The sequence below is a fragment of the Hyperolius riggenbachi genome, chromosome 7 (assembly GCF_040937935.1).
Source record: "Hyperolius riggenbachi isolate aHypRig1 chromosome 7, aHypRig1.pri, whole genome shotgun sequence".
Lineage (NCBI taxonomy): Eukaryota > Metazoa > Chordata > Amphibia > Anura > Hyperoliidae > Hyperolius > Hyperolius riggenbachi.
The window spans coordinates 249,004,312-249,029,491 of record NC_090652.1 but is presented as its reverse complement, the minus strand read 5'-3'; the positions used below and the strand labels follow the sequence as shown (position 1 = coordinate 249,029,491).

The 25,180-nt window shown below is 44.9% G+C and overlaps 2 protein-coding genes across 5 annotated transcripts in view; both read right to left on the bottom strand.

Moving 5' to 3' along the window:
• Window positions 1-21,132, bottom strand: part of LOC137525818 (intelectin-1-like) — a 45,437-nt gene extending 24,305 nt beyond the window's left edge. Inside the window, exons 1-3 of one of the 3 annotated variants that reach the window (XM_068247028.1) lie at window positions 20,875-21,132; window positions 10,592-10,671; window positions 292-444 (exon numbers count right to left, since the gene is read on the bottom strand). In XM_068247028.1, the coding sequence (XP_068103129.1) occupies window positions 292-444; window positions 10,592-10,658 (220 nt within the window). In that variant the 5' untranslated portion in view covers window positions 10,659-10,671; window positions 20,875-21,132. Of the gene's footprint in view, window positions 1-291; window positions 445-10,591; window positions 10,917-14,177; window positions 14,460-20,874 lie in introns of those variants that run through there. The other 2 variants (XM_068247030.1, XM_068247029.1) reach the window with 2 other exon arrangements.
• Window positions 21,133-22,839: 1,707 nt separating this feature from the next.
• LOC137524936 (intelectin-1-like) overlaps window positions 22,840-25,180 on the bottom strand; it is a 49,515-nt gene continuing 47,174 nt past the window's right edge. For both annotated transcript variants that reach the window (XM_068245464.1, XM_068245463.1), the window contains exon 8: window positions 22,840-24,672. In XM_068245464.1, coding sequence (XP_068101565.1) covers window positions 24,520-24,672 — 153 coding nt within the window. In that variant the 3' untranslated portion in view covers window positions 22,840-24,519. The remainder of the gene's footprint in view (window positions 24,673-25,180) is intronic.

Sequence of the window (25,180 nt, the reverse complement as noted above, 5' to 3'; positions counted from 1 at the left end):
CCTGTGCTAATAATAGTAAAATTGCCATGCACTCCCTATGCACATCAATTTTACCGAACTTTAGTGCATCAGATCCTTTCTCTGGTCCTCTGTCCCCATCTTCCCTTTCCAAAATTGCTGGGTGGCAGATGTGGGGGCTGCTACTTTGCCTAGGGCATTATTTTGCCTTCATCTCTGTCTCGTTTACACTTTAGCTCTAACAAGATATCATAGATTAGAATCGGTGGGTAGTACTGCTTTGAATTATATTGGAACATAAAGCCATGATCATTACTATTTTCTGAATCTCACCTCTGGCATTGCTGTTGGACTTTATTTCCTTGCAGCTTCGGTACCTGTTATGATAGAAGTTGTAGTTGTTGTCATTGGTGTTTGTTTGGCCTTCAGTCCAGCATTCCAGGATACTCAATATCTTTTGTTTCTTTTGTAGAACAGAGTCTTTGTCTGGTGGGACATAAATAAAACACCACAGTCAATACATTTTCCTATCATATTACACATTAAAGTGGATCCGAGGTGAACTTTTACTCATTGCATAATTGTGTTCCTTTCCTATTGTTTATAGAGCATTCCTCAAGCCAAATACATTTTTGTTTTTGTTTTAATACTCTAATTCCCTATAAACTAAATAAACCATGCCCACAGGTTTTCAGAGAGCCTTGGCAGTAGCAAGGGCTCATGGGAGCTCAGTCTGGGCAGGAGGAGGAGGTGTTACTAGCCATTGATTTCAGAGGCAGAGGGGAGGAGGTAGGAGGGGGGATTCGATTTTTTTCACAGGCTTAGTGATCAATATACAGATAAGCCTGCCTCTGTGTAATGTTTACAAACAACATGGCTGCTGTCATTGTATCACAGGAAGAAATAATCATTTTCTATTAAAGCTGTTTGCAGCTATATTTGCTGTGTAAACTATCTAAACTTTAGATGAAATATATAGACAAGTTACTTGTTATAGTTAGTTTTTCATCTCGGATCCACTTTAAGTAAGAATTATTACTGTAGTAGGCTGGCACAATAACAAAATATCCTTTTATTGAAGGATGTATCCAATTAAGGTACCACAGTAACCCATGGCTGACATGTTTAAAACTGCACAAATCATTAGTAGAGATGTAGCGAACGGTTCGCTGGCGAACGGTTCCAGGCAAACTTTGGGGGTTCGCGTTCACCTGGACCAAGCGAACTTTTGCGGAAGTTCGATTCGCCCCATAATGCAGTATGAGGGTCAACTTTGACCCTCTGCATCACAGTCAGCAGGCACATTGTAGCCATTAAGGCTACACTAAGCCCTGGAGCCCCCTCCCCCTTATATAAGGCAGGTTTGCCGGCCATTACACACACTCGTGTGTGAGAGACAGACTAGGGACAGCTGCTGCAGACTTGTTCTCCTAGGGAAAGATTAGTTAGGCTCTTGGCTTGCTCCTGGCTGATTGTTATTGCTAAAATACCACCCCTCAACAGCTCTTTTGAGAGCTGTAATGTTTTCCTGATGTGTTTTTTGTGTGTGTGTGTGTTGCTCACTGAATTATACAGCCCTATCTGTTGCAGCTGGACCTTGGTAATTGTTAGTACTGTGCCAGCCAGGCCCTTCCTAACTTTTTATACTGGGACACCTACCTATGCCTACCTAACTACTGGGGCACCTACTTAGCTATACGGGTACACCTACCTACCTACCTATACTGGATCTCCTACCTATGCCTAGCTAACTACTCGGATACCTACCTATGCCTACCTACCTATACTGGGTCTCCTACCTATGCCTAGCTAACTACTGGGACACCTACCTATGCCTACCTACCTATACTGGGTCTCCTACCTATGCCTAGCTAACTACTGGGTCTCCTACCTATGTCTAGATAACTACTGAGGCACCTACCTATGCCTACCTACCTATACTGGGACTTCTACCTATGCCTACCTACCTATACTGGGACTCCTACCTATGCCTAGCTAACTACTGGGACACCTACCTATGCCTACCTACATACAAGAAGATAATAAGGTCGTTGCTTCATTGTGGACAGACCAAATTTGATCAGCTGGACAGTCACTGTTGTTCTATCATTGAGCTACCACAGCCCGGCGACCATATGGGCTTGAAAACCGCCACGGCCTACACTCTCGCCATGGTGCGCACCAGTCCAGTATGGCCGTCACTACGCAAACAGCTGTTTGCGGTGCGTTACACAGTGAGTTTGGTGCGTCAGTGTGAAGCAGAACTCTAATTACACTCCCTGATTGATGTATACACATGCAAGATGTTTTTAAGCACTTTAGGCCTGCAATTTAGCATTCAATGTCATTTCTGCCCTTAAAACGCTGCTTTGCGTCACATCCAGATTTTTCCCCGGGACTTTGGGCATGTATCCCACTCCGCCATGTCCCCCTCCAGGTGTTTGACCCCTTGAAACATCTTTTCCATCACTTTTCTGGCCAGCATAATTTTTTCTATTTTTCAAAGTTTGCATCCCCATTGAAGTCTATTGCGGTTCGCGAACTTTTCGGCGAACCGAACCTTCCGCGAAGGTTCGCGAACGGGGTTCGCGAACCGAAAATCGGAGGTTCGCGACATCTCTAATCATTAGTAACGATAAGCCAAAATTGTGCATGCGCGTAAATTCAAATCATACTTTGCAATTATGATGCTAAATCGTAATTCATAACTTTGGGCAAACTTGTAATTAATTTATCATAATTCGTAAAGTTGCATCATATTTTCGCGTTAACTCGTAATTTTGGATGTACTTTCGTGTTTACTGGAAACCTAATCATTTTTGTGTAATTCATGATAATTATGGGAAAATTAATTGTAATCAATCCTAATTATGTGTTAATTGGTCATAATTATGCAAAATTGTGCGTAATTAGGAACTAGCCATTACGAAAATAATTGTTGTCATGAAAAATTAGGAAATTTAAACTCATAGTCGTAATTATGTAAAATTTTGCATAGTCTTTTGAACTTACAATTTTTAATTTGTAATATCTAAGTTTAAAAAGTTCAAAGGTGCACTCACAAATATAGAAGGCCACAGCGCACTGTATGGTGGTATGGCGTCCCGAGTATCGCTCACAAGCATGTCCCTCGATTACCTTGTTATATATGACGTGTGGGTCTGAATAAGGAATCTGGTCCTGACTGCAAGTCATATCCTACCATTCCTCCTGGGAATTTTGATGTGCCTGGAGTGTATCCATGGATAAGTGACTTCTTTCCTGCAATTATTTGACTTTTGAGCGCGACCATTCTTCATATAATCCTTGCAAATTTACATTTTGTGTTTGGATTGCGCTCCACGATGTGATTTTTGACCATTTAGCGCATATACTTCTCTTTCTAGAGCTAACAGTTCCACCAAGCCAGTTGTCAGACGCCGGGCAAGGGGGTGACTGGCAGACATTGGCTTCTTTCGCTCAAAGATTTCCCTCACGGACACCTGGCTGCTGCTGTGTGCAGAGGAGCAGGAACCACTCAAGTTGAGAGGCGGAGTGGAGGAGGGTGGCTGTGATTGTGAAGGTGCAAGGGAGAAAGAGGCTGAAGATGATGCACCTGAAGGAGGAAGAGGAGAAGGAGGGTGGCTTTGCTTTTGGGTGCTGCTTTTCCTCAGGTGGTCTTCCCATTTCAGTTTGTGTCTTTTCTCCATGTGCCTTCGTAAGGCAGTTGTCCCTACGTGGCTGTTGGCCTTTCCACTGCTCAATTTTTGGTGGCAGAGAGAACAGATGGCATTGCTCTGATCTGAGGCAGACACACAAAAAATTTTCCAAACCGCTGAGCCCCCCTGGGGTGATGGCCCTATGGTGGCATCAGCAGCTGACGTTGAAGGGCATGTTGGCTGGCTGTCCAGAGGTGGCGATACATGGCGCCGGACACTGCCACCAGCTGTTTCTGATGATGAGCTCCCCCTGCTTCTTTCAGGAACTCATCTCCTCCTACTCCTCTCTGACTCCCCCTCTGAACTGTCCTCTTGGTCATCTTGTCTATTAGGATCCCACGTGGCATCCGTATCATCATAATCATCCTCCCCAGCTTCGCTTGCCTCAGACACCTCATAAATTGCACCAACAGCAGGTACTTCATCATCCTCCTCCTCACACCTTATGTCCATAGTGTCGCCTAACTCTGACATATGAGGTGTGTCACGATCTGCTCTGCTGGCCTTGTTTCCCTGGACATTTGGATAGTTTCTTATGCAGCTTGCATAATTCAAGTCCGGGGGAAACGGGCCTTTTTCTGTTAGCTCACTGCTGTGGATGGATTTGCATCCACTTGTCATGCAAATTGCTTGCTGGCTTCCTTGGAGGGTTTTGAGTATAAATGTCACTTCCTCCCAGAATTCCTTGCTCGTCATCAGGTTACTGTTTGTTAGTCTACCTTGAGCCTCAGTCTGTTTGGATCATATTCTCGATATTCTAGTGAAGTTAATATTGAGGATTGCATTCGGCATTCCTATTAGTGTGCTAGTATTGTACATTATTTGTATTGCCTATTCTGTCTTGTCTTGTCCTTGCGATTGCACTGCCACCAGCGGTTGGCGGTAGTGAATCGTTCTGTCCTGTACATAGATCGCATTCGCCCTAGCGTTAGAGGCGGTGGATCTTTCTAGTCTAAATCTTGGAGTATTACCTCGGCTATGGTTGCTACTGGTTACTCCTTCTGACTGTCGTGTTGTGCGGATCGCACTCGCTTTTGCGGAAGAGCAGTGGATCCTTTCAGTCCTGCTCCTGTGTACGGATCGCACTCGCTCTTGCGGAAGAGTAGTGGGTCCTATCTGACCTGTTCCTGTTGTCTGTTTGTCTGTCGGTCTGGAGCAAACGCTTGCTGTTGCCTGAGGTAAGACAACCGATTAGCAAGCGTTTCTGGTATTTGTTTGTTTGTGCTTTCTGTGTTCAATTGTTAGTCAGGGTTGGCGCGTTTTGTCTCTGTTGCGCTTATCGTGCGGAGACCACGCCATTAACGTGTTTTGTCACATTTGCGCTTCTCGTGCGGCGACCGCGTTTAGCTAGTGCATTTGTTATTTTCTTTGGCGTTCTGATTGTAATTGTTTGCTGTGTCTTTTTACTACACCTATGTTCTGTCTCTACTCATTCTTATGTCTCTGTTACAATCGCCTCTCCTGCGATTGGTGTTCTCACTCTGGCCTGTTCTGATGTGAAGTGTCTACCGTCGCTGGGCGGCGACTAGATTGGTAGACATTCACATAGTCTCTTTATGTTCCAGTTCTCTTCTGTCTTGCTGTCTTGTTTCTGGTTGCTCTGTTCTGTCTCTAGTCGTGCAATTCCAAACTGACATCTGTGGATGTGCAGAGACTTTGTTTCTCTGTGCTCCACAGCACCACCTGCTGGTTGGAATTCCTCTCCACATATATATACATCTATCTTCTGGGTACTCTGCTTCCGTGATTGTGGAGATTCTCCTCTGCTCAGCACACACGGCGTGCACTGACTCTGGAAATCTACCTCAGATCATTACAAGGTGGTGTAACCTGCTTAGCACCTTCTTCTTGTTGTAACAATAATGGCTGTGAATCAGTTAATTCCCCACCAAATAACTCCTGCGAAGTGTCAAATGCAGCAGATGTGGTGCTTGTAGTAGCGCTGGTGGCTGCGGAAGATGAGGTGTTCTGTGTTAAATAGTCAACCACGTCCTGACAATCTTGGGAGTTGATGGGACGTGCCTTCTCCTGAGCACTATACTGTGGGCCAGGGCCGCACAAAAATCACGTCAGTATGACCTCGAACAGACCTGCCGGGTGGCCTGCCTCTGCCTGTTGTTTTGTCCATATCGGGAAGGGGGGGGGGTGAAGTGAAAGGTATGCACTGACTTGACTAATACAATGTGCAGTCACACAGGTGCAGTGAAAGGTATGCAGTGACTGGTATTGTAATACAATGTGCAGCTGTCACACAGGTGCAGTTAACAGGTGTGCACGGACTGGTATATTACACAGCGTGCGGTCACACAGGTACTGTGAACAATTATGCAATGACTAGTATTACAAATTTGCAGCTGTCAAACACACAGGCACCATTAACAGGTGCAGTGACTGGTGGTATATAACACTGCGTGCGCTCACGTAGGTAGGTGCACTGAACAGGTGGGTATGCAGTGATTGGTATTGCAAATGTGCAGCTGTCACACACACACACACACACACACACACACACACACACACACACACACACGTACTGTGAACAGGTGCAGCGACTGGTGGTATATAACACTGCATGCGGTCACATAGGTAGGTGTCACGATCTACATCTGCTGGTGATTTTGTGAATTATTTGCATGAACTTCCTCCTTTCCACCAGCAGATGTTAGTATTCTCCTCAGAAGATTCGACATCAAGAACTTCTACCTGCCCACCAGCAGAGGGCCCTCTTCTTCAAGAACTATATTACAGACTATTGCTGGGAGGAGATCGGTCACCTGACCTTCCAGCAACAGTATTTAAGGCCAGCATGAACCATGCTTCAGTGCTATAAAGAGAAAAGAAATACAGAGAGCCCAATATAGTGTAGTATGCAAAACAAGGGGTTGGAAATTAAAAGTATATAATGTATATACTCACAAACGTGGGTTACCGCCTAGGTAACCATTGTATAGGCAGGTGAGGAGATTAGACGTAGATGTAGATAAGGAAAAATGGGGATCAACCCCTCCACCAGGGGTGGATATTGATAATGTAATAGTGAACAGAGGCGCCAGTAGGATAAAAGGTTCTAAAAGGCTTAAAATCCCTCACAATTTTATGACAACAGGTTTATTAATATACTCCAAAAGAAACAGTGCAACGCGTTTCACGGGTATGTTCCCGCTTCCTCAGGCAATAAACAGATAGGAGTACACAGTATAGTCTCAAGGTCACGAATAGTGCCTCTGACCTGATAACAGAGGTGCTATTCGTAACCTTGAGACTGTTTGTTTTGGAGTATATTAATAAACCTGTTGTCATAAAACTGACGGTACCTTGTCTGCTTCGGGGAGGCGGGTCCACCACCACCTCCTGAGGGATTTTAAGCCTTTTAGAACCTATTATCCTGCTGGTGCCTCGGTTCACTCTTACATTATGCTTCAGTGCTAGTTCATTGTATCTGCGTACCTGTGCTCTAGCCCTCTGAGCCTGAGTTGCGGCCTCTGTTCGTGTAGCTAGAATCCTGTTCCATTTGCTTACCCGTGTTTTGACCTGTGCCTGCCTTGTGACTATTCCCTGCCTAGCGATTATCTTGTTATGTATGATCTGGTTTATATTCTTCTTGAATGACCATCCGTTTGCCTGTTGCCTTTAGTACTGCAAATGATCTGAGTATTGTATATAATCTGTATATTGCTTGTAAATATCATCCTGGGTTTGGGGTCTGTGTGCACACATTTGTAAATACCCCCTGGTTACTCTGCATTGTTACCGTATGCAAAGTGGGCTAATTGTATGTACTCCAGGTTGCAAGTGTATGCTTAGAATACATTTGCCTATATATTTCACTAGTAACTAAGCTAAGGGTCCCTCCTGAACCATTTAACTGCCGTCTCGGTGAAGTAACAGCCTTAGCTCCAACTAGAGCCCAAAGAGCATTGGTGGGTCTACTATTGTTTTATTACAGAAAATCCATACTGCTGCATTGGAAACAACAAGACCCTCCAACACTCCAGTTCTGGAAAAACCTTATTAATTCATCTCTGCACCTATACAAGGCAGCATATACTGTATTGCCAGAGGTTGCGCCAATACATTTCAAAAAGTTTGGGGTACATGGACCAAAAATCGTGATACAATATCCTTAGATTAAGTAGTATACAAAATTTGACAAGGAGGAATGGTTCCTCACACTCTATGTACACCTTAGCTGTTAAATCAAATGTATTGTTCTTCACATATTTTAAAACCATACATTTGCAGGAATTTGCCCTTATAATCTGCTTCTGGGGTGCGGATAAGGGGGGAAAGATGTGTTTAAAAAAAAAAAAAAGTGTAAATGAACAGCTATTATTTGTGCATTTTATAATTGCAATAAAATAAGAGATGCTGTACTTTAGCATTGGGATACAGGATTATTCCACACTTAATATCTATTCACCTACAATGTGTACTATACGTATTCAAAGTGTCCATATTGTAAGCTTCTTCTAATAGTTTACCAGTGTGTAATCCCCATCTGTTTGGGGAATGTTGCTCTTACTGTATGTTTTTTTGAAAACAAAATAAAAAGAAACTTAAAAAAAACGAATACATTTGCTTACAGGGAGATTGTCTTGTATTGCATATCTCAGATTGCATGTGTATGCATTTAATGCACTTGCTTACAGGGAGATTGTTTCATATTACTACTTGTATATGTTTGTATGTTCAAGTGCATGAGGTTTATGCATGCTAATTTATGTTCCTTGCATTTGTTAATAAATTACCTTATTCATTTATTCCTGGCTTGATCTCTCAGTTTTTCCTCATTAGTGACATTTCCTGCATTATTGCATCTTGTGCTTTGCCCATGTTGTCTCATGTGCAATGCATAAATGCAATTCTTACAGTAGGTAGGTGTACTGAACAGGTAGGTATGCAGTGATTGGTATTACAAATATGCAGCTGTCACACACACAGGTACTGTGAACAGGTGCAGCGACTGGTGGTATATAACACTGCATGCGGTCACATAGGTAGGTAGGTGCACTGAACAGGTGGGTATGCAGTGATTGGTATTACAAACGTGCAGCTGTCACACACACAGGTACTGTGAACAGGTGCAGCGACTGGTGGTATATAACACTGCATGCTGTCACATAGGTAGGTAGGTGCACTGAACAGGTGGGTATGCAATGATTGGTATTAGAAATGTGCAGCTGTCACACACAGGTAGGCACTGAATGTGCTGGACCTGGCAGTGACACAGTAGGAATTACCAAGGAGCCAAGATCCAGCAGCTGCGACTGACTGACAGGGCTGTATATGCAACACAAGTGTCTGTGGGACATGCACACAAAAAAATAGATCACAAGAACAACATTAGCTCTCGAAAGAGCTGTTGACGATGAGGAGTGCTTTATAGCAATAAGTATCAGCAAGAAGGAGCAAGCTAACAAGCCTAACACAAGAGCCTAACTAAGCTTTCCCTATGTCAGCAGGTTCTCTCCCTTCTATAATTACTGCAGCCACACGAGTGAGTGAAAAGGCTGATGCTGCCTTCATTTTATAGAAGGGGGGGGGGGGGGCTCCAGGAGGGAGTGTAGCCTGATTGGCTACCCAGTGTCTGCTGACTGTGATGTCGAACTCGCATATAGTTTGCGGTTCACCGCAAAGATGGACCACCGAAGTTTACGTTAATAAGTTTGTGTGCAAACCGTTCGGGCCATCTCTACAGAGGGGTCATAGCATGACTTTGTTGGAAGTCGTCTGGTTTAAAGGCATGCCCATGAGAGCTGCTCGGAGTCCCTTTAATTCGTTCTGTTAATGGGAACAATTGACAATTGCCTTTCCGATTAGTTTAGATCATTCAAATTGTGTCAATAGATCGAGTCTAAAGGAAAATGTGTACCGTTAATTGGCACCAAAGTGATACTTAAGTGAAAACAAAGTAAAGAAATAAACAATTGTATCTATCCTCCTACCCCTAAAAATGACTTTTAGACATCCCACAGTTTTTTTATTTTTAAAAACTTAAAGTGTAACTGAGATGGAGTGTATGGGTGTATTTATACTTACCTGGGGCTTCCTCCAGCCCTATTAGGTGTGTGGGGTCCCTCGCCTTCATCTCTGGCTGCTCCATTCTCTGGTAAATCCCCCTGGTGGCCAGTCGTGGCCAGTCATGTGCTTCTGTGCATGTGTGGCCTGGCTGCACCGTGCTCTTGTGACGGGGGGAAAGCTCCTGGCTGTGGGAGCACAACGGATGGTGTGCTTGCTGCTGAGCCGTCCATGCACAGAAGAGGACAGCTGGCCAGGTTACGGACGGAGGGGAATTCTAAGCGAATGGATCGGCCGGAAAGAACAGTGAGTGACCCCAGGCACCTGATGGGGCTAGAGGGAGACCCAGAGAAGTATAAATACACCCATACACTCCATCTCAGGTTCCCTAACTTCCCTTTAAAAAAGCAGATTTATTGTTTTGTCTCAGCTGAATGTAACAATCTGTCTCTGTGTCAAATATATGAACCATTGACCCTTTCTTTAATCTATCCTTTCCTGGAAGAGAACTGGGATTCCTAAAGAAAAGTATTTTATGTCTGTAATTCCTTTCCTTATCAGTAGTCCAACTGGGTCCTGACTGGAAAAAAAACTGTCAGTTGTGTAGTAGAATATAAACTCTTCCAAGCAGATAAAGAAGAAAAGCATTACAGTATATTTAATTGTGTGCCATGCACTTTACATACACATGTCTATCTCATCATGTCACATGCCACTTAAGATTCCCTTTAAGATATGCTGAATTGTTGTATAAAATGTTTTCTTCCCCCTGGGTCAAGAGGAACTAGAACTTGATGGACATTCCATTTCTTCATCTTCAGTCCCAATGTGCATACTAAAAAGAAAGCTACGGTATGTCCTATAACACCAAGCAGCAGTTTTGTACACTTGTTAAAAGTCTTTTGACATTTACTCACCACAAGAGTTAGAGTGAGCTTCAGAAAGCACCAAAACCAACAGGACCAGGTTGTGCCACAGCATCATTCAGCCGGCAAAGCTGCAAATACCAATGATGAAACATCTTCACTATCATGTTTCTATACATATGCCATATACACATATTCAGTACATGTGCAGTCACTTGACTTGGATACTTATATTCCTTTTCCGCAACCTGTCCCCATCCCCTAAGATATCTGTCTCTCCCCAGGTAAAGTGTCACATTTTTTATTAGACAAATACACCATAAAATATTTAATACAACAAATACATTAATAAAAACATCCGTACTTCTGTTTTTCATCTGCAGTGTCTACTTTTTTCTGTATACTCTCATCTTCCTCCATCATTTTCTGTTTCAATATTTTTATAAATATTTTCAAATAAATAAAGGTACATCCAGCCTTTTGATATAACATTTGACAAAGAAAGCTGCACAAGATTACCAAGATTTTACCTCTGACATTATATCTGACAGTTTTCGTTTCATTAAAACAATAAAAGAACTCCAAAATAAAGTGTAGAAAACTGGATGAGAGGCGCCCAAAATTGTATAATGCTTATGTGGATATCACAAATATGAGTATTTAGAGTTGTCTTACCTCAAAGAAGATGTTTAGACTTGTGTTCAGGAACACTCATTTATTTGCATGGTTAAGACAACACATTTCGTGAGTCAAACGCTCACTTCCTCAGGTCAATTTTGTGCAAAAATTGTTATAGCAGTTTGGTACTTTAAACTCAATGGGACCCGATTAAAAACAAAAAAGCCAGATACTTACCTAAGGAGAGGAAAGTCTCGGGGTCCTAATGAACCTTCCCTCTCCTCTCCCAATGCCCATTCCAGCGCTGGCTCCCCTGTAGCAGTATTTGACTATATTGGTCAAATACTGCTATTTCCGCCACCGAAGGGAGGCTTCAGCAGTCTTTGGGAGCCCGAGACGGGCCGCTCCAGACTGCAAACAACCGCGAGCTCCCTCTCTCACGCACTCACGTGTTTGCAGTATGGAGCCGCCTGTCTTCGAGAGGACTCAGCTCCCGAAGACTTCCGAAGTCCCCCGCCACGGTGGATTTGAACGGAGGAGCTGCCGCTGCGACGAGGGCACCGGGAGAGGAGAGAGAAGGCTCATTAGCAGGGCAGTAACAATAGACCCTGTGAGGGATGCAGCCGCAGGGGGGCCCAGAAGCCTGAGGGGGCCCCATGGGGGGAGAAGTTTGTTGCGTACAAGAGATAACGGCGCTGGAGACTTGGGCACAGGACACAGCCAGTATGGCTGATTCTGCTGCCGCACAAGTCCGGGCCGTGTTAATTACTATTCACCCTCCAGGCTGCCATGGATAGTGGGGGAATGAAATAATTCAGCTTCCAGCTATTGCTGGAAGCCGAATTAATGGTTTAAAAGCAACTTCAGCTCCGTCTTCTGACAGCGCTGAAGTTACTCCCTGTGCCTGCTATAGCTGTAGTTCCTATTACGGCCTATGGTGGCGCCGGTTGCGCCCAAGTCTCCTGCGCTGGATTCAGCGTGTTCGAGTTTGTTTACCCTTTCCTGAGAGACTGACAACTAAGGGTCCAGAGAGAAAAAGCTTTCTGCTCTCTGCACATTTGTTCTAATGACTGCATCTGCCCAATCACTGATAAGGAGTCATACAAAGTTTTGCAGACAAAGATTTGTAGATAGTCCCTATTCAGTGTTCTTATAGACAATCCCTATTCAGTTTTCTGCACACCATGTGTATCTGTATATGTGAAAACATGCACGTTTTATCACAAAAGCTAATGTAATTGATAGTGAAAATGCGTGCAGTGCTTCACTGCTGTCTGTTTTTATCTGCATGGGGAAAACACATTCAAGTGTGCACTAGCCAATTGAATAACATTGGTTCTCAGTTTACCTGTGCAGAAGGGGGTAGGGGGGGGGGGGGGAAGCAGGAAATTTGGGCGCATGAGGCAAGTGGACAAAAAGGGCGCCGCCATTCACTCCCATAATAAATATCGTTTGATGGGCGCCGAACAGGAAAAAAGGGCGCCGGAGATTATTAACGTTTTCAAACGTAATGTTTTGTAACGGCACTTGTGATGATTTAAGTTTGCAAAATGCGCCCGTGACGAATAACGTTTACAAAAATACTACACATTTTTATCGTATTTAACTAAAACATTATTTAAAATGTTATCGCTTACCGTTTGCAAAACATTATTATTCACAAAATAAAGCGATCAGTACGTAACGTAAATTGTAATATATTTTTTACAGTCACTATTTGTAAAACATTATTCTCCACACAATAAAGCGATCACTAAGGGGGTTTTAGGGTTAGGCACCACCAGGGGGGTCTTAGGGTTAGGCACCACCAGGGGGGTCTTAGGGTTAGGCCCCTGCACCACCAGGGGGGTGTTAGGGTTAGGCACCACCAGGGGGGTCTTAGGGTTAGGCACCACCATAGGAGTCTTAGGGTTAGGCACCACCAGGGGAGATTTAGGGTTATGTACCACCAGGGGAGATTTAGGGTTATGCACCACCAGGGGAGATTTAGGGTTAGGCATCACCAGGGGAGATTTAGGGTTAGGCATCACCAGGGGTGTCTTAGGGTTAGGCATCACCAGGGGTGTCTTAGGGTTAGGCATCACCAGGGGTGTCTTAGGGTTAGGCATCACCAGGGGTGTCTTAGGGTTAGGCACCACCAGGGGAGATTATGCACCACCAGGGGAGATTTAGGGTTAGGCATCACCAGGGGTGTCTAGGGGTTAGGGATAGGTACAGGGAGGGTCCTGTGTGAGAGTAGGGTTAGGTTTAGTTGTAGTAAAATGTTAGTAATATTTACTGTTTTACAACAGTTATCACGAACACACTTATATTTTTTATTCCTTCGTTATAAACAATATTTTCAGATTTTATCATATGAAGAAACGATAAATGAAGGTTATTCACAATAATATACAATTATAACAATTAAACATATATTATCGTTTTTTTAACAAACGTAATTATAAGTTTCACTTTAAAAACAGGGAAGATTATCGTTTTCACAATTTGCGATTTCATACACATTATTAAATGTTTTTAATTTGTAAAACATTATTTGTAAATGAAATACAACACAATATTTTATAAACGCTATTACTGCTTATCGTTTACATCCGCGCCCTTTTTTCCCGACTCCCTTTTTGCATGTACGCGGGTAGGGGGGGCCCAGTGATTTCTAGTTACACCTCTGCTCATTAGGAGCCAAAGCCTTCCCTCTACTTAAGTATGTGGCTTTTTTTTTTTAAATCGGGTCCCATTGACTTTAATATTAATAATAATAAACATACAAATGCTCACTGTTAACAGCAATCTGATCTTTCAGTAACAGTACATTTTTCTTGTTAAGAGGACAGCCTGGGTGACTTTTAGGTGACTGTATTTATAGATGACTTCACATAACACAGGGATAGATTGATGCAGAAAACAAAATATATGAGGAGAGTCAAATCAAGGATTGCATAGAGATTGCAATTTTTGTGATTTAGTGATTACTACTCCATGCAACTAATGTATCTGAGTAAATTCTGGACCTACTAACCTTTCATGCTACGTCAGATATTCCAAGGCATGTTGCGAAATTCACTGGAGTTCTTATGTTTTTTGTTGTAAATTAATTCATAATTTCAGTGTTTAGCAAATATGCTCAATGCACCTTTTGATAATCAGTTGTATTGTAAGTAAATCCAACACCTTATATCAGTCCCTATGTCACAATCTGCCTCTGCAATCTTGTGTGGCACATCCCCACATAAATGAGAGGCAAGTAGCATCTGTCTGAAATTGAATACAGTTACACGTTGGCCTCAATGGCACAAAGTATAGGGACTGAAAGCCTTAAAGAGACTCTGTAACAACATTTTGAGCCTTATTTCATCTATCCTATAAGTTCCTATGCCTGTTCTAATGTGGTCTGGATTACTGCAGCCTTTCCTAATTGCACAGTGGCTGTGTTATCTCTGTTCTATGATCTAATCTTCTCTCCTCTGTCGGCTCTGTTGGGCTGAGGCAGTCAGGCTGGAATGTGCTGTGCTGCTTGTTATAGGATAGAAGCTATACACACCCTCTCCAGACCCCCTGCACACTCTGTATGACTCACACACGGAGCTCCTCTCAGCTTATCACTTGCTATGTCTTTTGTTTGTAAACACTGCATAAAACTGGCAATTACAAGCCAGGATTGCAGCAGGGAGTGGCAGAAACAGCACAGAGGGGCCCAGAAGAACATAATGAATAGAATGGTATGCTTTTTATTGTAAGAAGAGTACAGATTCTCTTTAAAAAGAACCAGAGATGAAGCACCCTCTTGTATTTTACCTTATAAATCAGTGGGAACATGACCGTAAACACCTAATCTGCTCTTTGTTTCATTGTTCTCTGTTTAATCTGACTGTTATCACCTCTGATAAGAATCCCCGACTGAGCACTCAGTCTAGCTTTGCTACAGAAAGATTATAGCTGAGTCTGTCTTCTGTGCTGTCTTTTCAAGCCCAAGCCTGCCCCCTTGTGGCTCTGCTATAATGACTCAGCAATAACCATTCCCAGCAAAGCCAGATTGAATGCTCAGTCAGGGATTCTTATGACTGCTGATAACAGACACTTTTAGCAGTGAGGATGAAACAGAGAGCATGGTAATGTTCTTACTGATATATATGGTAAACTACACAAGGGTGCTTCGTCTCTGGTTCCCTTTAAGGCAAAAGTACTACCAGTTCCACTAGACATTGGCTCTGGCTACTATTGTAGTTGCACAGTTCAGAGTCATACAGAAATATCAGATAATGGTCAAATTCAAAGTCAGCAAGCCAGGAATCATACAAACATATCGGCTAACTGTCAAATACAAATGTATTCACATTCAAAGTCAGTAAGCCAAGCCAAGGTCAACCACATATGTCAGATGTCTGTCAATCACAATCATAAGCAAGCTCAGAGTCAGCAAGCAAGGAGTCCTACACATATATATCAGATGTCTGTCAATCACAATCATAAGCAATCTCAGAGTCAGCAAGCAGGGGGTCATACACATATATCAGATGTCCGTCAATCACAATCATAGGCAATATCAGAGTAAGCAAGTCAGGGGTCATACACATACATATCAACAGCGCAGGAGTAGAAAAGAGAATGGTCAGACAGGCAGTGGTCGGCTCAGGCTGCAGGCAATTGAATAGTCAAGGTACAGGCAAAGGTTCAGATAGATATCAGGCAAGGAACAGGATACAACAGCAAGGGTAACTCAGCAGCTAGCTCTAGTGACTTAATGCTATCGCAGGCAATTAAATCGGGCAATAGCCTGAATTAAATACTCCAAGCATCCAATTCGGAGGCCTCAGAGCAAAAGACAGCCAGTAGACATCAGGCCCACTCCAGTGACTGACTAAGGAAGTCATTCACTTCCTGGTATGCAGATGGCACTGGAAATACCCTCGTTGAGCTGCACAAGCATCCGTGCCAGTGGCGGACATACGGCCGTGCAGGCCGTGCCGCCGCACGAGGGCCCCTGAAGTTCCGCTGCTTTAGGGGCCCATTAAGTATTGCAGGTTTTTTTTTTTATTTTACCTTTTATTTTTTTTAACCTGGGGGGCCCCGACTCCTGTCCTCCCCCCTCACCTCGCCCCCCCCCCATCCCCTCATGTGTCGGGAGAGCGGAAAATACAGGAAGTCTCCGGCCGGGGCTGCGCAGCTGCCACTTGGTCTCCGATATGTCTCCAACTTGGAGACATATCGGAGACCAAGCAGCAGCTGCCTCTAGCGTCTGCTGCAGCCCCGGCCGGAGACTTCCTGTATTTTCTGCTCTCCCGCCGGCTGCCGCGCATACCGGGAGGGGGGCCCCGAGGTGAGTGAGGGAGGATAGGAGTCGGGCCCCCCACCCGGATAGCTACCCACCCGGCTACCTTACCCACCCACCCGGCTACCTTACCCACCCGGCTACCTTACCACCCTGCCGGCTACCTACCCACCCACCCGGATACCTACACACCCACCCGGCTACCTAACCACCCACCCGGCTACCTAACCACCCACCCGGCTACCTACCTACCCACCCGGCTACCTAACCACCCACCCGGCTACCTTACCCACCCGGCTACCTACCCCGCTACCTAACCACCCACCCGGCTACCTACCCGGCTACCTAACCACCCTGCCGGCTACCTACCCACCCACCCGGCTACCTACCCACCCGGATACCTACACACCCACCCGGCTACCTACCTACCCACCCGGCTACCTAACCACCCACCCGGCTACCTACCTACCCACCCGGCTACCTAACCACCCACCCGGCTACCTTACCCACCCGGCTACCTACCCCGCTACCTAACCACCCACCCGGCTACCTACCCGGCTACCTAACCACCCTGCCGGCTACCTACTAACCCACCTGGCTACCTACCCACCCGGATACCTACACACCCACCCGGCTACCTACCTACCCACCCGGCTACCTAACCACCCACCCGGCTACCTACCTAACCACCCACCCGGCTACCTTACCCACCCGGCTACCCACCTGGATACCTAACCACCCTGCCGGCTACCTACCCACCCACCCACCCGGATACCTACACACCCACCCGGCTACCTAACCACCCACCCGGCTACTTACCTACCCACCCGGCTACCTAACCACCCACCCGGCTACCTTACCCACCTGGCTACCTACCCCGCTACCTAACCACCCACCCGGCTACCTACCCAGCTACCTAACCACCCTGTCGGCTACCTACCCACCCACCCGGCTACCTACCCACCCACCCGGATACCTACCCACCCGGATACCTACACACCCACCCGGCTACCTAACCACCCACCCGGCTACCTACCCGGCTACCTAACCACCCACCCGGCTACCTACCCGGCTACCTAACCACCCACCCGGCTACCTACCCAGCTACCTAACCACCCACCCGGCTACCTACCCACCCACCAGGCTACCTACCTACCCACCCGGCTACCTACCCACCCGCCTACCTACCAACCCACCAGGCTACCTACCTAAAGACCCACCAGGCTACCTACCCACCCACCCAGCTACCTAACCACCCACCTACCCACCCACCCACCAGGCTACCTACCCACCCGCCTACCCAGCCACCCACCAGGCTACCCACCCACCCGGCTACCCAGCCACCCACCAGGCTACTTACCCACCCGGCTAAGGGCTACCTACCTACCCACCCGGCTGCCTACCTACCTACCCACCAGGCTACCTATCCACCCAACCACCCATGGGAGCTGCGCGCCGGATGGAGGCTGGGACAGGAGGTCTGCTGCTGCAGGTGAGTAAATGGTTTTTTTTATTATTTATTTTAGCAGGTGTATGTTCTGGGCAGGTCTGCCACATGATTGTGTGTATGTTCTGGGCAGGTCTGCCACATGATTGCATGTATGTTCTGGGCAAATTTGCTACATGATTGCATGTGTTTTCTGGGCAAATCTGCCGACATGATTGCACGTATTTTCTGGGCAAATCTGCTGACATGATTGCACGTATTTTCTGGGCATATCTGCCTACATGATTGCACGTATTTTCTGGGCATATCTGCCGACATCATTGCACGTATTTTCTGGGCATATCTGCTGACATCATTGCACGTATTTTCTGAGCATATCTGCCGACATCATTGCACGTATTTTCTGGGCATATCTGCCGACATCATTGCACGTATTTTCTGGGCATATCTGCCGACATCATTGCACGTATTTTCTGGGCATATCTGCCGACATCATTGCACGTATTTTCTGGGCATATCTGCCGACATCATTGCACGTATTTTCTGGGCATATCTGCCGACATCATTGCACGTATTTTCTGGGCATATCTGCCGACATCATTGCACGTATTTTCTGGGCATATCTGCCGACATGATTGAATGTATTTTCTGGGCAAATCTGCCGACATGATTGAATGTATTTTCTGGGCAAATCTTCTCACATTATGTGTATTTTCTTGAGAAAACCTGCACAATTATGTGAATTTTCTGGGGAAAGGGTCACCAAAACTTGGGCCCACTGTCTTTTGCGTTGCACTTTTCAAGGGAACCTGAGGTGAGAATAATATTGAGGCTGACATATTTCCCTCCTTTTAAGCAATACCAGTTGCCTGGTTGCCGTTCTGGTCCTCTGCCTCTTATTCTTTCAACCATAGACCCTGAACAAGCATGCAGCAGGTCAGGGGTTTCTGACAATATTGTCAGAACTGAGAAGATTAAGCTGCATGCTTGTTGCTGGTGTAATTCAGTTTATTACTGCAGCCAAATAGATCAGCAGGGCCGCCAGGCAACTAGTATTGTTTAAAAGGAAATAAATATGGCAGCCTCCATATCACTCTCACCCCGGGATCACTTTAAATTACAGTTAGCTCCGCCCTTATCTGGTCATTGTCACGCCCATTTTTTGCCGCAGCGCTACGCGCCGCAGGTTCTGTCCACACCCATTTTTTGCACCGCAGATTGTAACCACGCCCATTTTTTGCTGCATCGCTACGCGCCGCAGGTTCTATCCACACCCATTTTTTGCGCCGCAGATTCTAACCACGCCCATTTTTTGCTGCGGCGCGCTTTGCGCGCCGCAGGTCAGGGGGCCCAAAATTGATATTTTGCACATGGGCCCACTGCTGCCTGTGTCCGCCACTGATCTGTGCCGTCCTCCCGGAGACCCCATCTCGCTATCAGAACCAGACCCAGGTGAGATTGTGATGACTTTTATTTAATACATCATGACAGTTATTTATACTAGCAAGAAAAACTTTTGTGCCTCCTTGCGATGTCTACATGTATATAAATTGTGCTTGTAAGATTGTGTTCAGTACTGAACAATGAGAGAGACTGAACAAAGTACTACTATATATTGAAAACTTTCTCTTTAAATCTTGTAAAGTTAAACAATTAAAAAGAAAATATATTGATACTATAAAGAGTACTCAGGATTTCATTTGTTAAATAATTATCTTGACCTTGTCTCTGTGAAGTTTTTGTGATGTTCTATTCCTCAAATAATTTCCTGTCCTATCAATTAGGTTTCTTTTCACACAGAAGACTGAAGTACATGCTTGCAGTTCATCCTTCAGATCAGGTGTTTCTGTGGCTACACTTGCAATGGGTATGAAGATCATGATGGCCACACTTGTTTTATGACCCTTGCAAGATGGACCCCAAGGCTATGATTGTCAACAATCATTGGCAAGGGAAATGGTATGAACATTGAAGGGCCCCATCAAAGTCTTGCTGGGGGGCCCCATGATTTGTAGTTACGCCTTTGCTTACGGGGTAGTTCAGCCTTCAGTCTGCTGGCCAGCAAGTGCCTTTGCAATTGAGTGCAGCCAAATGGTAGCATTTCTCTCCAACGCATTTCATAATGCGGTTTTCTGATATGGTACAGAGTTTACCAGCATCAGAAAACTGCATCATGTTATGTCTGAGTGTGGCCAGGGCTGCACTATGATGTGCCTGCATGAGAAAAACTCCTCTTCACTGCCGGTGGTGAGGGATAGTCAGTGTGCGGCGGCAACTGTCCTGCAGTTGCTTGTGCAAAAAAAGGCAGCTGTAGCCCACTTTCTGTCATCTCACATCTTACATACACGTACATGTTTGCTTTAAGCTGATCTCTTTCACATGTATATTTAAAACAAAAATAAGTATACAGTTGTATGTTAAAGAGACACTGTAACATTAAAAACATCCCCTGGGGGGTACTCACCTCGGGTGGGGGAAGCCTCCGGATCCTAATGAGGCTTCCCACGCCGTCCTCTGTCCCACGGGGGTCTCTCCGCAGCCCTCCGAACAGCCGGCGACTGTGCCGACTGTCATTTCAATATTTACCTTTGCTGGCTCCAGCGGGGGCGCTGTGGCGGCTTTCCATTCCGAACTACACGGAAATACCCGATCTCATTCGGGTCCGCTCTACTGCGCAGGCGCAGGAGACTTGCGCCTGCGCAGTAGAGCGGACCCGACGGCGATCGGGTATTTCCGTGTAGTTCGGAATGGAAAGCCGTCAGAGCGCCTGCGCAGGAGCCAGGAAGGTAAATAATGACGTCACCGCTGCCCGGACTCCACGGAGGGCTGCAGCGAGACCCCTGACGGATGGAGGACGGCGTGGGAAGCCTCATTAGGATCCGGAGGCTTCCCCCACCCGAGGTGAGTACCCCCCAGGGGATATTTTTATGTTACAGTTCCTCTTTAAGCTCCAGTTAACCATCCAGAGGGGAAAAAGACAGAAGAGAAATACATGCTTACCTTCTAAGAGCTCTACTCTATAGGATGCCTGGATATTTCTGATAAACTCCGAAAATAACAAGCAGTTTAAGTCTCTGTGTTCGTGACAATACACAGGAAGCAACTTTTGCAATTGTTACCATCAGTAGCATTGGAATGAGGGAATACGTTGGGGAATTTTAAGGAACTCCGAGGGTCTTTTCCTAGAGCATGTTGCAGAAGAAGGACAAAAGGCACCAGAAACTAAATAACAAAGACTTCAACTGACTGGAAAAACTCTTAAAGTGACCCTGAGATAAGTAAGTATAAAAGATTTATACATACCTGGGGATTCCTCCAGCCCCCTCCTTACCGATCGCTCCCACGCCGTCTTCCTCCGCCTCTTCGTTCTCCCATTAGCAGCCCCGGTAGCTTTGCGAGTCGGGTGTGCTGCGAATGCTGCTCTGAGTCTATGCAGTATTACTGCACTGGGGCAGAACGCTCCCAGCCGCTGGAGCGAGATGGGGGCACTTGCAGCTGAACTGTGCACGCTCTGACTGGCCGCAATTGGCCAAACTTACGGCTCTACTAACGGGAGATCAAGAAGGTGGAGGAATACGGCGTGAGAGCGATCAGTGCGGAGGGGGCTGAAGGAAGTACCAGGTATGAATACAGTGGGCTGCAAAAGTATTCGGCCCCCTTGAAGTTTTCCACATTTTGTCATATTACTGCCACAAACATGAATCAATTTTATTGTAATTCCACATGAAAGACCAACAAAAAGTGGTGTACACATGAGAAGTGGAACAAAAATCATACATGATTCCAAACATTTGTTACAAATAAAAAACTGCAAGGTGGTGTGAGCATAATTATTTGGCCCCCTTTGATCTGAGTTCAGTCAGTTGCCTATAGACATTGCCTGATGAGTGCTAATGACTACATAGAGTGCACCTGTGTGTAATCTAATGTCAGTACAAATACAGCTGGTCTGTGAGGGCCTCAGAGGTTGTCTAAGAGAATATTGGGAGCAACAACACCGTGAAGTCGAAAGAACACACAAGACAGGTCAGGGATCAAGTTATTGAGAAATTTAAAGCAGGCTTAGGCTACAAAAAGATTTCCAAAGCCTTGAACATCCCACAGAGCACTGTTCAAGCGATCATTCAGAAATGGAAGGAGTATGGCACAACTGTAAACCTACCAAGACAAGGCCATCCACCTAAACTCACAGGCCGAACAAGGAGATCGCTGATCAGAAATGCAGTCAAGAGGCCCATGGTGACTCTGGACGAGCTGCAGAGATCTACAGCTCAGGTGGGTGACTCTGTCCATAGGACAACTATTGGTCATGCACTGTACAAAGTTGGCCTTTATGGAAGTGTGGCAAGAAGAAAGGCATTGTTAACAGAAAGCATAAGAAGTCCTGTTTGCAGTTTGCCACAAGCCATGTGGGGGACACAGCAACCATGTGGAAGAAGGTGCTCTGGTCAGATGAGACCAAAATGGAACTTTTTGGCCAAAATGCAAAACGCTATGTGTGGCGTAAAACTAACACTGCACATCACTCTGAACACACCATCCCCACTGTCAAATATGGTGGTGGCAGCATTGTCAAAAGGATTTTTTTTTTTAAATCCAGCAACGTTCACTGGCAGATTGTTTGACATCATATTTGCTATAACATAATTCCATTAGGTGACAAGCTTATGTATAGTTTGACTTTGATTGGCACAATGTTTAAACAGTCAATTCCAACCGAGCCTCAGAAAGAAGTCCATTGGTGTCAGGAGGAAGTTCTGCAATGTCAGTAGGAAATTTGTAGATAACCTCTGATGGTTTTTTTTTTTTATCATTATATGCTTTGTCAGTATCATATGCTTTGTCTTTATTTTGCATACTTGTTTTATGGTCTCTTTAGGAAGTAAGAGAGCTTATATCATACAATGTATTAAATATCTTTGGGAATGTATAAAAGGTAAATGAGTTCGACCTTAAAAACTACAATGCAAATCAAACAACTTTATTGAAATTCTTACACACCAGATATACAGTATTGGCTAATTAATTGATTGCAGCAAGCAGAAAAGCATCTTCAACAGTAACTCAGAGAGGAACCCTCAGGCCCAGTGGCATAACTAAGGAGCTTGGGGCCGTGATGCAAGATTTACATGGGGCCCCAACCACTGTATTGATATGGAGCCCTAAAACCGACCAAGGACAGCTGCAATGCCAGAGAGGTGTAATCAGAGTAAGGAAATAGCTTATTAAGTATTACCACTATGCAATGCCCATACAGAGGTGTTCATTTTCCGAAAAAAGGATAAAGGAGGAAGCATAGTGGGCCCCTCTGTCTCAAGGGCTCTGGTGCAGACACAACCTCTGCATAGACTATTGCTACGACACTGCTCAGTCCCTTTTACACTATAGCATTGCGATAAGCTTTTTTTTTTACCACAATTGACTGCTAATTCAATTAAAATCTATGGAGATTTTCATGCTTAATGTGACGTGATGCGGTGCAATGGAAGTGTTCAAATGGCAGCAATTCCATCACAAAGTCTACAGTCTATTGTGAACACAGTAGGTGTGAATGACGGGAGCACGGCGCGGTGCAGCGGGCATGCACAGACTATCGGGAATCTCAGTGACATACTTCCTGTCTAGCAGGGAGTATGTCACTGAGAGGGGGTTGGGCCTATGCATATGACTTTGCCCTAGAGTCATATGAAGTATGGATTTGTGCAAGTGATCCTGCGGCAGGCTTCCCTGCCATGGGATCACCACACTGCACAGGTGTAAAAGAAGCATCAAAAATAAAACTGGGGCAAGCAAAGAGCCAATAAAGTGTAGTAGACTAAATTAAAGTGAAGATATGTGTGAAATGGTTCTCACAAGAATAGGTCACCACTGTGTGCACTGATGGAGAAACTGGCCAGACCCCACTGCAGTGCCCTCAAAATTGCAATCAGCAGCAGAGATCTCCGTTCAGTTGCATGGAATTGGGTCACATGACACTACAAGTATAAATATAGCCATTATCTTCATCTCAGGTACCCTTTAAAGAGAATCTGTACTGTCCGATTTGTACGTACACATACACTAATATGTGTATATATATATATATATATATATATATATATATATATATATATATATATATATATATATATCATGCCACAGTACACTACACGTTTTTATTACATATTGAATTAACTGCATTCCAGTCTGGGATTCTCACAGTTTCTCAGCATGTGACAGGCAGCTCCCTCCCCCTTCAGCCTCACAAACTGCATCACAGACAAGCTGAAACTGAGAGCAGAGATGCTGTCTGTGAGGAGTAAACAAAACACACAGAGCCTGGAGGGGCGTGCATAACTTGTATTCATTACAACAGAGGCAGATTCATTACAACAGATTCCTCCCTGGGTCGATAAAGCTTGACAAAGAAAAGAAGATTAGATATATTACAGAGACAGTGCAACTAGAAAAGGCTGCAGTAATCCAGACCACATCAGAACAGGTATAGAAATTTATAGGATAGAAGAAATAAGGCTGAAAATTTTGTTACAGAGTCTCTTTAAGCTATATGAAACATTAGGTATGCATTACTGGTGACTAACTAACTATAATGAATTCACAGCAAGAAGATGTAGCTGGCAAATAGAATTAAAGTGATTCAGCAGCTCAGCGATAGAACATCAGAACAGAGGCTTCTGTTAATGCTTTGCTAGCACTCCATTCAGTGTGAGCACCATAACCATCCCAGTCATAGGCTCCAAAGTCTCCACACTGCCTGGGGTTTCCTTCTGGAATGTAGCCACCTCCTCCAATGCAGTACTGTAATATAAGAGGTCGAGTCACTTATAAGTCATTACATATGACATACTGCAAATGAAATATCTTCCATTGCACAGTGTGGTTAAAACTTAAATTGGAGTCTCTACCAAATGTACTTTGAAAGTACAAGTAAAAAGCCTGAGTGTCTAGTGAAGTAGAGACAGATCTGGCACTGCAGTTAACGTAAAGCGTGTGGTAATACCAGGGAATGAACTAGACAGAGTTAGTGTTCTCGCTGTCTTTTACATGAATAGATTATGGAATGTGCTCAGGGCCAAGAGCAAACAAGCATCAATACAGGTTCCCAAGAGAAAAGCCTCTGGCACTATTCCAATCACCTAAAAGCACTTTGTTTCATATAGTTGCTAAGTGCTGTCAATGCAGTACACAAAATTCATTAAAACGGGTAGACATACGAACTATGATGGTAAGGCTGTGGGATGTTGGATGTGTTGGAATGACCCCTATCTCTGCATGGTACAGACCTTCATAGTGAAAACAGTACTCT